General features: G+C 39.8%; 2 protein-coding genes across 6 annotated transcripts; both read right to left on the bottom strand.

Annotated features, from left to right (window-relative positions):
• Positions 1–768: 768 nt before the first annotated feature.
• LOC142542766 (uncharacterized) lies at positions 769–3,062 on the bottom strand. Of its 5 annotated transcripts, none has more exons than XR_012819580.1 (5): positions 2,676–3,062; positions 2,540–2,593; positions 1,755–1,908; positions 1,177–1,337; positions 769–1,067 (listed from the first exon to the last, which is right to left on the bottom strand). XR_012819580.1 is itself a non-coding variant. In XM_075649604.1 (5 exons), the coding sequence occupies exons 1-4, from the start codon at positions 2,979–2,981 to the stop codon at positions 1,215–1,217; spliced, it is 549 nt and encodes a 182-aa protein (XP_075505719.1). In that variant the 5' UTR covers positions 2,982–3,062; the 3' UTR covers positions 769–1,067; positions 1,177–1,214. The 5 variants fall into 5 exon arrangements, 3 of the variants coding, with proteins under 3 accessions (XP_075505719.1, XP_075505726.1, XP_075505712.1); XR_012819581.1 differs by having other exon boundaries at positions 2,682–3,062; XM_075649604.1 differs by having other exon boundaries at positions 1,177–1,249.
• Positions 3,015–9,010, bottom strand: LOC142506100 (uncharacterized). Its single transcript, XM_075619251.1, has 2 exons — positions 8,611–9,010; positions 3,015–3,043 (listed from the first exon to the last, which is right to left on the bottom strand). Exons 1-2 carry the CDS (start codon positions 9,008–9,010, stop codon positions 3,015–3,017), a joined length of 429 nt encoding a protein of 142 aa, XP_075475366.1.
• Between the last annotated feature and the right edge of the window lie 5,274 nt (positions 9,011–14,284).

The raw sequence follows: 14,284 nt of genomic DNA, 5'->3' as shown, positions 1-14,284 counted from the left end.
AAGGGACACGGTGCCAATATGAGGGGTTTAAGGGACGGAAAAAGAGTCGTATAAGGGAACGATGAAGGCTGGACAAGGGCTGGAACGCCTGGAGTCGGGAGGCTAGCGCTTAGGGTTTTCATGAATTGGGATAGGCTCGGTTATGGGATGCTAGGCGAGGGCTGTGCGAAGGATTAGGGCCGGTTGGGGGTTGGCTCAACAGGCTCTGGTACGGTCCTAGAGGGGTCCCTAGGTTGGCTGGAACGGTGGCTCGAGGAAGGAGTTAGCCGCGACTAGGGTTTTCTCACGCTTGGTGTGCGCGGCTCTTCTATGGGCAGCTGGGGCTGGTCCGTTGGTCCAGGAAGGCAGGCTAGGGGTCCAAGAAGGTAGGCTTGGGTCTGGTCAAAGCCTTAGTCGAAGATGGCTTGAGTGGATCGTGACCGGCAGTATACTCCCGATGGACTTTTATTTTTCGCATAGCTTAGTATTTAAATTTTTAAAGTAAAGACTTTGAGGATTATGATTTAAAGATTTTATGCTTTATTTTGAAATTTAATTTTGAATTATTTCAAATTGGCATACGATTTTGTAATCCACGATTTATAGATTTTTATGTATTTATGATTTTTAAATATTATTTTTATGTTAGTTGGTTTTGAAGATGGCAGGAAATGTTCATAAAAAAATTTTGTACAATTTATTTACATTTTTAAAGTTAAAAGTAAGCGACGTTTCAGAAATAGATGTACATTTACTTGATTTATATCTATATCTTGATTTCAAGTCAAATGACGAATAAGAATGCAGTGAATAAAAGTTAACGCCAAATTGTAGCATGAAACATCATTTTTCTTCATACCCCTTACCATTGCAACTTTTACAGTATACCATGTATGATTATACAAACACCACTCTATTTCTTGTCACTTGATCATATCCAAATACTACAAAATATGTTTGAACAAGATGACACGCGTCAACTCATGCTTGAGTGATATGATCCTCCAGCTTATGTAATGGCTAATTTGTGTCACTGGGGCAAACGCAACCGCCTTCGATGAATCCAACACCAGTTGCAGAAGATGCACCTACATAATGTTTCACTGTGAATGTTTAGGGCGGGTAAATAGTAAAAAGAGTATTGAGTTGGTGTAGGTAGACAGATGCAAATGAATTTCCCTATGTAGAATGACATACCATGAAGGTGAATGGTTGTAACAAGAATCCCTTGTATCCTACGATTGTGTCTCTACATCAATAGCTCCTTGATCTGTCAATATCCCAGGAAGCTTATGCGGCGCCCCAACATATAACAAAACATTTTTCTACATGAAAAATTGGAGGACAGTCTCGAAGGACTAGTCACTAGTAGTTAGCTTTTCATTACTCGGCCGACAACATCAACAAATGCTGAAACTCAACAACCCACCCCATAATTGAGCATTGGGGCTGACCCGATAAATTTGATGAATACAACAAAGAGTAAAGAGGAGAGGCAAAAAATAGTCACAACCAACGTATTTCTGGCATTAAGCCTATCTATAGTTCATCTCATAATCAATTTATCGAGTTTGTCAAACATAATGACAAAATTTCACAATTTCAATAGTTCGGAAGTTGCAGGAAAAATTTCTTGGTCTGGTTAAATCATACGATAACCAATGAGCAGACATGGTTACGATGACAGCCAAGGACAGCAACTGCAAGATCACAAGCATAACAGAGAATTGGCAAACTAAATGAACTGTCCAGAAAATTAATAAGAAAATGCCGACCTCTGATATTAGATTCGAATCCACAACTAGTCAAATGCTTTGCAAGAGCTTGCCCCAAATCCTTTTGCCAGCCGGGTTCAACCTTGGCATCAGACACAGGCCATACAACTGCTGTCTCAGTTGTGAGATTCACACTAGCTGAAGAAACTGGTTCCTGTCGCCAGGTAAGAAAAATATAGCTGAATGATAATATAGCCCTTCCATGTCATAAGAAAAATACTCTATAGTATCAAATTTATTTGCTGCTTTATCCCTCAGTGCATGGGGAAGAATAAATTCTTCTATCCTCCAGCAGTGATTCGTGCCTCGGTTGGACCCTCGGATCTAGGCCATTGAGATTAACTCCAAATGCTTGTCCATGGCATTAAGCTTTTGTCAAACATGTCAAAAACCGCTCTTACCATTGTTCACTCGCACACAACTCAATGTCTCAATAATAATCCCTCAAAGCTTAACCAAACCATCAACAGATTATGTATTATAACAAGCACCTCAAAAGTAGTCTGGTTAGCTAGCTATCAGGCAAGAGAGGCTCAAAACTAAGTGTTCAAGCAGATCTTTGTGCTACTTCCGCCAGTAAATAAATACTTAATACCAACTGATCTTAACAAAAGGTGAAATTTAAATGTTGAAGTACACTAACCCATGGAGGAATCAGACATTTAACAGAGGAACACTTTATATATTTATAATACATGAAAAATATACATGAACATGTGGAAATTTATCACACAGACAATGATAAGTGGAAGAAGTGAAACGAAATGTGGATTCTAAGTTCTTACTTGACTTTCTAGAATTCTCTGAACACTAGCCACGCATCCCTCGCATAACATCCCCTGCAATATCTCCAGATTTCATTTAATAAGAAAAGAATGATTGATATATGTTCATGCAACAGAAATTAAACTGAATGTTTACCCGTACGTGAAGAACAATAGCATCAGAACTCAAAGCAGCAGCATCCGAAGCACCGGCAGGCACCGCATGTGACTTCCAGTACCCACCCTTGGAAGCAATCTGCGGCCGGCTGCTACGCCGATCTACTGAACCGAAGCCTCTCGCCGAACAACCCGATCGAAGCCGGCTCATCTCCGAGAAGCACCCGTGAGTGAGTTGATTCAGGCCAATCGAGAAGAAGCGGCGGCGGAGTTGAGCGATAGGAGGGAAGGAATTGGTATTGGAATTGAAAAGGTTGGAGTTGGTAGTGAGTAATGTTGCGTCCATTGCTGCAGGCTTCAGTGTCTGAAATTTCTGTGGCTATGGAGATGCCGGCGAAAACGGGAAACCTGTCAGTGACAAAATGGACCATAAAATGTTGGATCTGGTTTTTTACACGACCAAACGCACCGGAAGATTTAAAATTTTTATTTTATTTTGAAAAACAAAATAATTTTGCTTTAGACGCTCGTATGATTTAACAAAACATTCATAGAATGTTTAGAAAATTATACCTTTGGTGAATAAATCACTGGACACCAACCGATCCGGTATAACAGATCTGGCTCTTGATAAATCCCTGCGATCTTTCTTCAAAATACTCCTTTCGTTTCGTCTAATCAGGTCCACGACTAGATAGTATGTTCCTCTTTCAATTTGCACTAGAAAATGTGAAAGAGATTTTGCGTAGGAGAGAAAATTGATAGACGGCTCAATTTTTTCTTTTCAAAATTGTGGTGGCCGATTTTTTTCTTGTTTTGAGTGGAGGCTCGCGTAAGTTTTATGTTGTGGTGGGCTTAGGGTTTACTTTGAATGTGTATTTATAATTAAATTATACCCTAATTACATAATTAACATTAATGGGCTTGATTTAATTAATTGGGCTCGTCCAACTAGTTTAATTAATTTAATCAAAGCCCATTAAAACTTTAATTATATATTATATTGGACTAGTACTCCTACAAGCCCATTAAATATACTACCCATCATATTTAATTTATTAATTAATAAACTCAACTTTTGAGCTTAATAAATTAAATACATTATAAATTCAACATTTGAATTTATTATTTAAATTATAAATTCAACTCCTTGAATTTTCATCACCTCCAAAATTTAATATTTAATAAACCCAACATTTGAGTTTAATAAATTAAATTCTAAAATTTTATAAATTCAACTCCTTGAATTTATTCTCTCAAAATTTAATTATCATAAATTCAACTCTTTGAATTTACTATATAATATAAATTCATTTTCTTGAATTTATTCTCTCAACGGGAACAAACAATCCAGTACTTGTGTGACCCTCAATGGTTCAGGGATACAGCTAGCAGTGGGTTCACAAATCTTTGTGATTCAGGACATAATCCTTTATTCGGGCTTACCCTAGTTAGCCCCATTCTTTTCATCAACACCTTGATCAAGAATGTCAGAACTCATTTCTCATTGTACCCATCGGATCATGGTAAGAGCGTCTAGTAGCATCGCCCCATGATCCCCTAGGTATCACTGATAGTGCCTGCAAGAACCAATCGATTATGATTAACGTACGGTACGGTCCCTTCATCTCATATATCCCGATCGAATCTGCAACCATTGGTTCATCGAGGGTTGCATATTAATTCGATAACTGTGTGATAACTGTAATAGTGGCATCGCGTGTACTATTTGGAGAACTCCTTCTTCAACGTACATCTCGTACTCTGACCAGAGATTCCATGCACTATTATTTCATTAGATCACATAGGATATCCACACCCGTAGGTGAGCGGTGAATCCCCGACCACAATGCACTGGCTCCTATATGTGTCGCAACTGTACCCAACCTCGCCACCTGATGACTCTCCTGGAGTCGGTAAACGAGTCAAAGCACAGCCCTAGCATATAGAGCCTCAGTGTTGTCCCGGGTCGTAAGGACTAATGGTGTACAATCATAACCACGGACTAATCCTCTCGATGAATGAAAACCACTTGGAAAGTCCGAGGGAGGGTTGTTCGGTATAATCATCATATGACTACCCATCTGCATGTTTGGACATCTCTATGCCCTTACTAAGAAACGCAGTACACAACATCACAGATGCTAGTCTCGAGCTCAAGTGACCTTTATCCATGTTTTAGGCGGCTGAATCGACTAGGAACGAATTTAGATCATACAATGTTTACAAATGAGTTTCAACATCGAATTACGATTCATTTGTATTAAAGTATAATCAATGTCTTTATCTATGTTTGATAACATGGGTATACAGATAAAGAAATAAAAAACCATGAAATAATGAATTATATTAAAATAAAGATTGTTTATTACACTTGAGTTAATAAAATCCCTAGTCAACAGTTGACTTGTAGGGCATCTACTCTAACAATCTCCCACTTGCCCTAGAGCCAACTACCCATAAACTTTAATCCCATTGCTTCGCGATGCTTCTCAAACAATGGTCCTGGCAAGGGGTTCGTAAGTGGATCGGCAACGTTATCTGCAGAGGGGACTCTTTCGACTGATATGTCTCCCCTTCCCACAATCTCCCGGATGATGTGGAATTTTCTCAGTACATGTTTGGATCGCTGATGAGACCTTGGTTCCTTTGCTTGCGCAACGGCACCAGTGTTGTCGCAGTACACCGGGACTGGATCAACTCCATTAGGAATGACGCCCAACTCTTGGACAAAATTCTTCATCCAAACTGCCTCTTTGGCTGCAGCAGATGCAGCAATGTACTCAGCTTCAGTGGTGGAATCCGCAACGGTGTCTTGCTTGGAACTTTTCCAAGAGACAGCCGCACCATTAAGCATGAATACAAAACCAGAGGTTGATTTCGAATCATCTACATCACATTGGAAGCTAGAATCAGTATAACCTTCCAATTTTAATTATCCACCCCCATAGACCATGAACAAATTCTTAGTCCTTCTTAAATACTTAAGAATGTCTTTCACGGCCTTCCAATGCATTGGACCAGGGTTCGCCTGATATCTGCTTGTAACACTCAAAGCATAAGCAATGTCAGGACGTGTCGATATCATACCATACATAATACGAGCAATAGCCGACGCATATGGAATACGTGTCATCATCTCTATCTCTTCATCAGTTTTGGGACACATAGCTTTAGATAGAGTAATACCATGACACATTGGTAAGTATCCTCTCTTGGACTCTTCCATAGAGAATCGCTTAAGAATGATATCGATATAAGTGGCTTGGGTAAGTCCCAGCATCCTCTTCGATCTATCTCTGTAGATCTGCATTCCTAATACATAAGATGCTTCACCCATGTCCTTCATGGAGAATTTACTGGCCAACCATACTTTGATTGATTGCAGTAATTCTACATCATTCCCAATGAGCAGGATATCATCAACATAAAGTACTAGGAATGTCATTGCACTCCCACTAACTTTCTTGTACACACATGGTTCCTTAGGATTCTTTGCAAAACCAAACTCTTTGATAGTGCTATCAAATCTGAGGTTCCAACTCCTTGATGCCTGCTTGAGACCATATATTGATCTCTGAAGTTTGCATACCTTATGCTCACTTCCTACTGATGTGTATCCCTCGGGTTGAGACATATAAATTTCTTCTTTGATGTCTCCATTGAGGAATGCAGTCTTTACATCCATTTGTCATATCTCATAGTCGTACCATGCTGCTATGGCTAGTAGTATTCTAATGGACTTAAACATAGCAACAAGTGAAAAGGTTTCCTCATAGTCAACTCCTTGCCTTTGAGTATATCCTTTTGCAACCAGTCTTGCTTTGAAGGTCACTACCTTCCCATCCGCCCCAAGCTTTCTTTTGTAGATCCATTTGCATCCTATGGGAAAGATTCCCTCAGGTGGATCCACTAATGTCCAGACTTGGTTTGAATACATAGAGTCCATTTCTGACTGCATGGCTTCAAGCCATTTGGTTGAATCAGTATCAGATATTGCTTCTTTGAAATTCATTGGATCACATCCAACACAAGACTCATCATAGCCTTGTTCATGAAGAAGCGTATATCTTGCAGGTGGTCTAATAACCCTATCAGACCTTCTAGAAGCTTGTACTTCAACTACTGTTTCTTGGGATTAGGTTCAACTTCTAAAGTTGAGGGAGTATCTTGAATTTCTTCAAGTTCTATCATCTTGCCTTTTCTATCTAATAGAAATTCCCTTTCCAAAAAGGTGGCATTTCTTGAAACAAATACTTTTGCTTCATTGGGATGATAGAAATAATATCCAACAGAATTCTTTAGATATACTACAAAGTAGCACAAAGTGGATCTACTATCCAATTTATCTCCCACTGTCTGCTTCACGTAAGCAGGACATCCCCATATTCTCATGTAAGAATATTTGGGAGTTTTTCCCATCCATATCTCATATGGTGTTTTATCCACTGCTTTTGTATGGACATTATTCAACAACATTGCCGCAGTTTCAAGCGCAAAGCCCCAAAACGATATAGGCAATTCAGTGAATCCCATCATAGATCGAACCATGTCCATCAAGGTTCGATTTCGACGTTCAGAAACACCATTCAATTGTGGTGTTGCTGGTGGAGTCCACTGTGAGAGAATCTCATTCTCTTTTAGATAACCCAAAAATTCAGCACTTAAGTATTCTCCACCTCGATCAGATCGAAGTGCCTTAATACTTCTTTCTAGCTGATTTTCTACTTCAGATCTGAATTCTTTGAACTTTTCAAATGCTTCAGATTTGTGTTTCATCAAATAAACGTACCCATACCTCGAACGGTCATCAGTAAAGGTAATGAAGTAGGAATGCCCAAATTTTGTGCTAACACTTAGCGGGCCACAAACGTCCGTGTGGATCAAATCCAGTAGACCATGCGCACGTTCCAAGTTTCCATTAAATAGAGTTTTAGTCATTTTTCCCTTTAGACAGGACTCACAAGTTGGTAGAGAATTTATATCTGACAAGTCAAACATGCCTTCTCCCACTAGCTTGTGCATCCTTCTTTGAGAAATATGACCTAGTCTAGCGTGCCATATCTGTGCGGGATTTGGATCTTCTATTTTTCTTTTGTTTGTTGTTCTTTTTGCATGCGTTTGGACATTGTTTAACGGAATATCTTTCAATTTTAAGTTATAGAGATCGTTTGTCAATTCTCCAGTTCCAATCAAACATTCATTCTTGTATAAATTGCAAACACCTTTAGCAAAAACACAAGAATAACCATCCCTATCAAGCATAGAAATAGAAATAATATTTTTAATGAATTCAGGAACAAATAAAACGTCTCTCAAAAACAACTTAAAATTATTGTCCAAAATTAAAGTAACGTCTCCAATGGCAGTGGCAGCAACTCTTGCTCCATTTCCCAGTCTTAGAAAGGTCTCACCATCTCTAAGCCTCTTGCTTCTTCCCATCACATGCAAATCATTGCATAGATGAGAACCACATCCGGTATCCAATACCCAAGAAGAGGAATTAATAGAAACATTAACTTCAATATAAAACATACCATGGCCAGAACGCTTCTGGGCTAGATATTCCTCGCAATTACGCCTCCAATGTCCAGGCTTGTTGCAGTGGAAACAGACTTGTTCTGACTTGTCAGGCTTTGTGGGCCCCGGTTTGGATTTCTTGCATGGTTTCTTGTTGTGCTTGTTCTTCTTTGGAGGGGCAGAACGCTTCTTGCCTTTATTTGGGGCTCCCTTTTTCGTACCATACGAAGGACCCACTAGAAGAACATGCTTTTCCTTTTTAATTGTGGCCTCATAATTAGTAAGCATATTGACCAACTCTTCAAGGGTGGCCTCAAGCTTGTTCATATTAAAATTAACCACAAATCCATCGAACGAGGCAGGCAAAGACAGCAAGAGAATGTCAGTCGAGAGCTCACTAGGTATAACCACGTCAAGCCCCACCAACTTCTCGATGAGCCCAATCATCCTAACACCATGCTCATGGACCGAAGTCCCCTCTCGCAAGCGTGTAGTCATGAGTTCTTTAACAGTCGCATGTCTTTCTGAACGAGTTTGTACAGCATACAATTCTTTCAGATGAAGGTGAATGTCAGCAGCATTCACCGCCTCCTCGAACCTCCTCTGAAGTTCATTCGACATAGAAGCCAACATGTAGCTCTTAGCTTGAAGAACATGATCCCAATGTTTCTCAAGCTTAGCCAATTCAGTCCTACTGATATCAGGAGCCGCCTCCTTAGGTGGCCTCTTCTCAAGCACATACGCAATCCTTTCGGAGTTCAGAACAATCTTTAAGTTTCGAAACCAGTCATGATAGTTAGGGCCAGTCAATTTGTTTTGATCGAGAATGATTGAAAGCGGGTTACGAGCAGACATCGTAAATATACTGAAATTGAAAAACAGATAATGGTTACTGATAATTTTAAAATAATTCTAAGATATAAAATATGGATTTCATTTTATAAATTATCCTCCTACTATTTTTGACATTTCCACCACCCTCTGATGAAAAAGGGAAATCGTATTTCCTTAGTAGGCACGTAGAGTCCAATTAGCCAATTATAATTGTGGGGACCCAGACGCTAATTAATTCTTAATCGTCATCAGGATCAATTTACTAATCAAGTAATTAGGGTCATAAATTTTTTTCTTTTTAAAATGCGGAATGTAGTGAAATCAAACTAATATACAACTAATTATAAAATAAAGTACAAGTCCTGTACCGTCTACAAATCAGTAAAAACTAAGGTTCAACATCTAAATATCAAGTGTCAAAACTCTATATACATTAAAGTCCGAAGTCTCCACTCTATCACGATCTCTCCTCATTTCCTGGACCCTGATCCTGTCCCACCTGTTGTCATGTACACATACAAACAAGACAACAGTCGGATAACTCCGGTGAGAATAAAATCCCAGTATAAATCAACGAACATGCAATCATATAAACAGTATAAAAACATGTAACAAATATCAGTAATATGTATCAAAATCAGAAACATAATCAATATCAAACTGTCGACAATGCTCGTGACTCCACGACTCAGACTAGACTCAATCCTAGTCTAGGGATCCCGATTTCCAGATGTGGTATTCCTATATCGACTAACAGTAATAGAAAAGACTCCAGTTCTATCCACGTCGATATAACCAAACATCCAGTGTCCTGACCTAACCGTCATGGACTGTGGCCCTATCGCCAATATCTTATCTTGTGACATCGTGCAATGTGCCTGTGGCGATCCCGTCACTATCAGGCACATCCGTCCCAAGATTCCTATACTATCTTGTGACATCGTACAATGTGCCCGTGGCGATCCCGCCACTATCAGGCACTTCTGTCACAAGATTACTCGTCTAATACCTGCTATCTATAATTCAAGAGAACAAGTACATCAATCAAATCAATGCAAATATCAATGCAATAAAGTAAAGTATGTGATTTAGGGAAACTCAAGTACATCCTACTTGAGTTGATGTCCCAATACCACATTGACTTATACCTTTCGTTTGTGGTCTTGGTCTGAAGCAATATCAGTTCTGAACTCAAGACGGTCTCTGTAAATCTGAAACGACATATCGAGAATCATAATATCAATGTTCCATTCTCAATTCAATACTGGATCTAATTAATCTGGATTTAATTCAAATCATCGGCATAACAGTACAATCCCGATATCCCGGTTAATACAACATCACCAGATAATAATTCCCTCAATTCATAATCAATACCAATACAATCTGATATCATATCTCAGTCCATTAACTTCAAGAAAATCACAACAATTCCATAATCAGTCCGTTTCTTAATCTGAATTCGATTCTATGATGTCTAACATGTCAAGAACATCATATATGAATTCCATTCAATTCTGACAATATCATAATTTCAAGACATGTCAAAACGTAGTAAAACTTACGTCCAGTTGTAGCCTGCGTTGATAGGAACATTGTATCGAAGTCAGATTCAAAATCTAACAGACGGATCGAAATATAAAAGCGTAAGGATTTCTGTAGCTTTCTCTCGTCCCTTTTCTTAATTCTCAAATGCTGAAGCTTGTATATATATATATATATATATATATATATATATATACACGTTGAATGATAGAGAAACGTGTCTCGTTTTCAAGCATTTCAATCGGCGCTCGGGCGGTTGCAAGTTACTGCTCGGGCCCGGCATGTTCTGCCCGAAACATTTTCTTGTTATACACTGGCGCTCGGGCGGTCAAAAACTACCGCTCGGGCGCCATACTTTCTGTCCGAATTCTCTTCTTATGGTGCATTGGCGCTCGGGCGGTTATTTCCTACCGCTCGGGCGCCAGATGTTCTGTCCAACATCTTGGCTTGTATGCACTTACGCCCGGCTTCATCACTCGAGCTCCTAAAATTTCATTGATTGCAGTTCTGTCAATTAATCAATTTCAGATTATAGTAATCACATATCGGGCATTACATATCTCCCCCCTAAGATACGATTTCGTCCTCGAAATCACATATTGTCAAATCATATCATTAAGAAGGAATGTAATTAAAGTCGAATAAAAATTTACATCAGTGAAACAATGCTGGGAATTCTTGTCTCATATCTGATTCAGTCTCCCAGGTGGCTTCTTCAATGCCATGACGAGTCCATTGAACTTTCACAAGAGGAATCGTCTTTGTTCTGAGCTATTTTTCTTTACGATCGATAATCCGAATTGGTTTTTCGACATAACTCAATGTCTCATCCAGCTCGGTTTCGTCTAGCTGCATAATATGAGAATCATCGAGGAGATACTTCCGCAGCATAGATACATGAAAAACATCATGTATTCCTAATAATGAAGGCGGCAATGCGAGTCGATAGGCACGATCTCCTACCTTCTCGAGAATCTCATATGGACCAACGTATCGTGGAGACAATTTTCCTTTCTTGCCAAATCTGACAACACCCCTGAAAGGAGAAATCTTCAAAAATACTCTGTCTCCTGTCTCAAATACCAACGGTCGTCGTCTAATGTTGGCATATTTGGCCTGTCGGTCCTGAGCTGCCTTCATTCTCTTCTGAATTAGTTTTACTTTTTCAGTCATATCTCTGATCATGTCAGGTCCAATCTCAGGAACTTCAGAGATATCATCCCAATAAAGAGGGGATCGACATTTCTTTCCGTACAACGCTTCAAAAGGAGCCATCTCAATACTCGTCTGGTAGCTATTGTTGTACGAAAACTCGCAAAGGGGCAATGCATCTTGCCAATTAGTGCTAAAGTCAAGCACTACAGCTCTCAGCATATCTTCCAATGTCTGGATCGTACGCTCTGACTGTCCGTCAGTCTGTGGATGATATGCGGTACTCAGATGTAACTTCGTACCTAGAGCTTGCTGCAAACTCTGCCAGAAGTGCGAAGTAAACCGAGGATCACGGTCTGAGACAATCGACTTCGGCACTCCGTGCAATCTGACCACCTCACGCACATAAATATCGGCCATCTGGTCATATCGGTAGGTCATTTTGTATGGAATAAAACATGGAGATTTGGTCAGTCGATTAATCACGACCCAAATCGCATCATAACCTCGGGAGTATCTTGGCAACTGTGTCACAAAATCCATGGAAATGTGATCCCATTTCCATTCAGGAATCGACAAACTCTGTAACAGTCCTCCTGGTTTCTTTCTTTCAGCCTTCACCTGTTGGCAATTCAGACACTTGGCTACAAATTCAGTAACTTCAGATTTCATTTGTTTCCACCAATACTGTGTCCTCAAATCATTATACATTTTCCTGCCACCAGGATGAATGCTAAAACGACTGTTGTGCGCTTCTGTCAGTATTTGCTGTCTTAACTCCGAAACATTCGACACAACAAGACGATTATTCACATACAAAATACCATTTTGAACCTGATATTCTGATCGATGTCCAGCTCTGACCATAGCAATCGAATTTTGTACGTTCTGATCACCTTTCTGTGCCTCTTTGATTTTCAATATCAATGCCGGTTCAGCTCGAATCGCACATAATCTCAGAGGATGACGATCTGTTTTAAAAGCTAATCCAGACAAACAACAGTCTTCAATCAAATTCGAAACACCCATAGTCGATAAGGATAGAGAACATACCTTTCGACTTAGTGCATCAGCTGCTGCATTGGACTTTCCTGGATAGTATTTAATCTCACAATCAAAGTCCTTCAATAAATCCAGCCATTTTCGCTGTCTCATATTCAACTCTGATTGTGAGAACAAATACTTCAAGCTCTTGTGATCAGAATATATCTCAAATTTCTCACCGTACAGATAATGTCGCCATATCTTTAATGCAAAGACAATGGCTGCCAATTCAAGATCATGAATTGGATAACGAGATTCATGGGGTTTCAGCTGTCTCGAGGCATAAGCAATCACATGCCCCCGCTGCATCAAAACACAACCCAATCCACGGTGAGATGCATCACAATAAACAACAAAATCACCAGTACCTGACGGGATAGTCAACACCGGAGCACTGGTCAACCTCTTCTTCAGCTCTACAAAGCTGGACTCACACTCCTCAGACCAAACAAATGGATCATTCTTCTGAGTCAACTGTGTAATCGGTTTGGCAATACTGGAAAAATCTTTAATGAATCGACGATAATATCCTGCCAAACCCATAAAACTACGAATCTCGGGCACTGATGTTGGTCTCGGCCAAGAAATCACGGCTTCAACCTTACTGGGATCAACTGATATCCCGTCTCCGGATATAATATGTCCCAGAAATACTACATGTCTCAGCCAAAACTCGCATTTTCGACAGTTTAGCATATAACTTTTCGCCCTCAGAATTCGTAACACAGTTCTTAAGTGCTCTGTATGCTCAATCATATTCTTTGAATAAATCAATATATCGTCAATGAATATGATTTCAAAATCATCCAGATATCTTTGGAAAACACGGTTCATCAATCCCATGAATACAGCTGGTGCATTCGTCAAACCAAACGGCATGACAATAAACTCATAGTGTCCATACCTGGTTCTGAATGCAGTCTTTGAGATATCAGAATTCTTGACTCTCAGTTGATGGTATCCAGATCTCAGATCGATCTTAGAATACACCGAAGAACCCTGCAACTGATCAAATAAATCATCAATACGAGCAATGGATATTTATTCTTTACCGTTGCCTCATTCAGTTGCCAGTAGTCAATACAAAGTCTCATAGAACCGTCTTTTTTTCTCACGAACAGTACTGGAGCGCCCCAAGGAGAAACACTCGGTCTGATATATCCCTTGGTCAGTAAATCCTCCAGCTGTTCTTTCAATTCTCTCAATTCGATCGGTGCCATCCTGTAAGGAGCCCTCAAAATCGGAACTGTTCCTGGCATCAACTCAATGCTGAAGTCTATCTCTCGAATCGGAGGCAATCCAGGAATCTCATCTAGAAAGATATCAGCAAACTCACACACCACTGGCAAGTCCGCCAATGATGGGCTCGACTTCACTAAATCAACTGAATATACCAGGAATCCATCCGCTCCTTTCTGCAATAATCGAGTCATATTTATCGCAGATATCAAAGGAATTCTAGCTCGAGAACCCTTACCGTAAAATTTCCACTCCTCAGCCATCTCAGGTCTGAATCTCACTATCTTGTGGAAACAATCAACTGTAGCTTGGTAC

The sequence above is a fragment of the Primulina tabacum genome, chromosome 1, assembly GCF_025594145.1.
Source record: "Primulina tabacum isolate GXHZ01 chromosome 1, ASM2559414v2, whole genome shotgun sequence".
NCBI lineage: Eukaryota > Viridiplantae > Streptophyta > Magnoliopsida > Lamiales > Gesneriaceae > Primulina > Primulina tabacum.
The sequence above is the reverse complement of the archived record's forward strand: the minus strand, read 5'-3'. Positions and strand labels throughout refer to the sequence as shown.

Excerpts from the sequence above, each read along its gene's own strand:
- LOC142506100 (XM_075619251.1), bottom strand. The coding sequence starts at position 9,010 with ATGTCTGCTCGTAACCCGCTTTCAATCATTCTCGATCAAAACAAATTG. Across the intron at positions 3,044-8,610 it reads GACTTCGGTCCATGAGCATG|GTTTCCCGTTTTCGCCGGCA; the intron begins GTGTTAGGATGA and ends TGTCACTGACAG.
- LOC142542766 (XM_075649597.1), bottom strand. The coding sequence starts at position 2,981 with ATGGACGCAACATTACTCACTACCAACTCCAACCTTTTCAATTCCAAT. Across the intron at positions 1,909-2,539 it reads AGAGAATTCTAGAAAGTCAA|GAACCAGTTTCTTCAGCTAG; the intron begins GTAAGAACTTAG and ends ACCTGGCGACAG. Across the intron at positions 1,680-1,754 it reads ATTCGAATCTAATATCAGAG|TTGCTGTCCTTGGCTGTCAT; the intron begins GTCGGCATTTTC and ends GTGATCTTGCAG.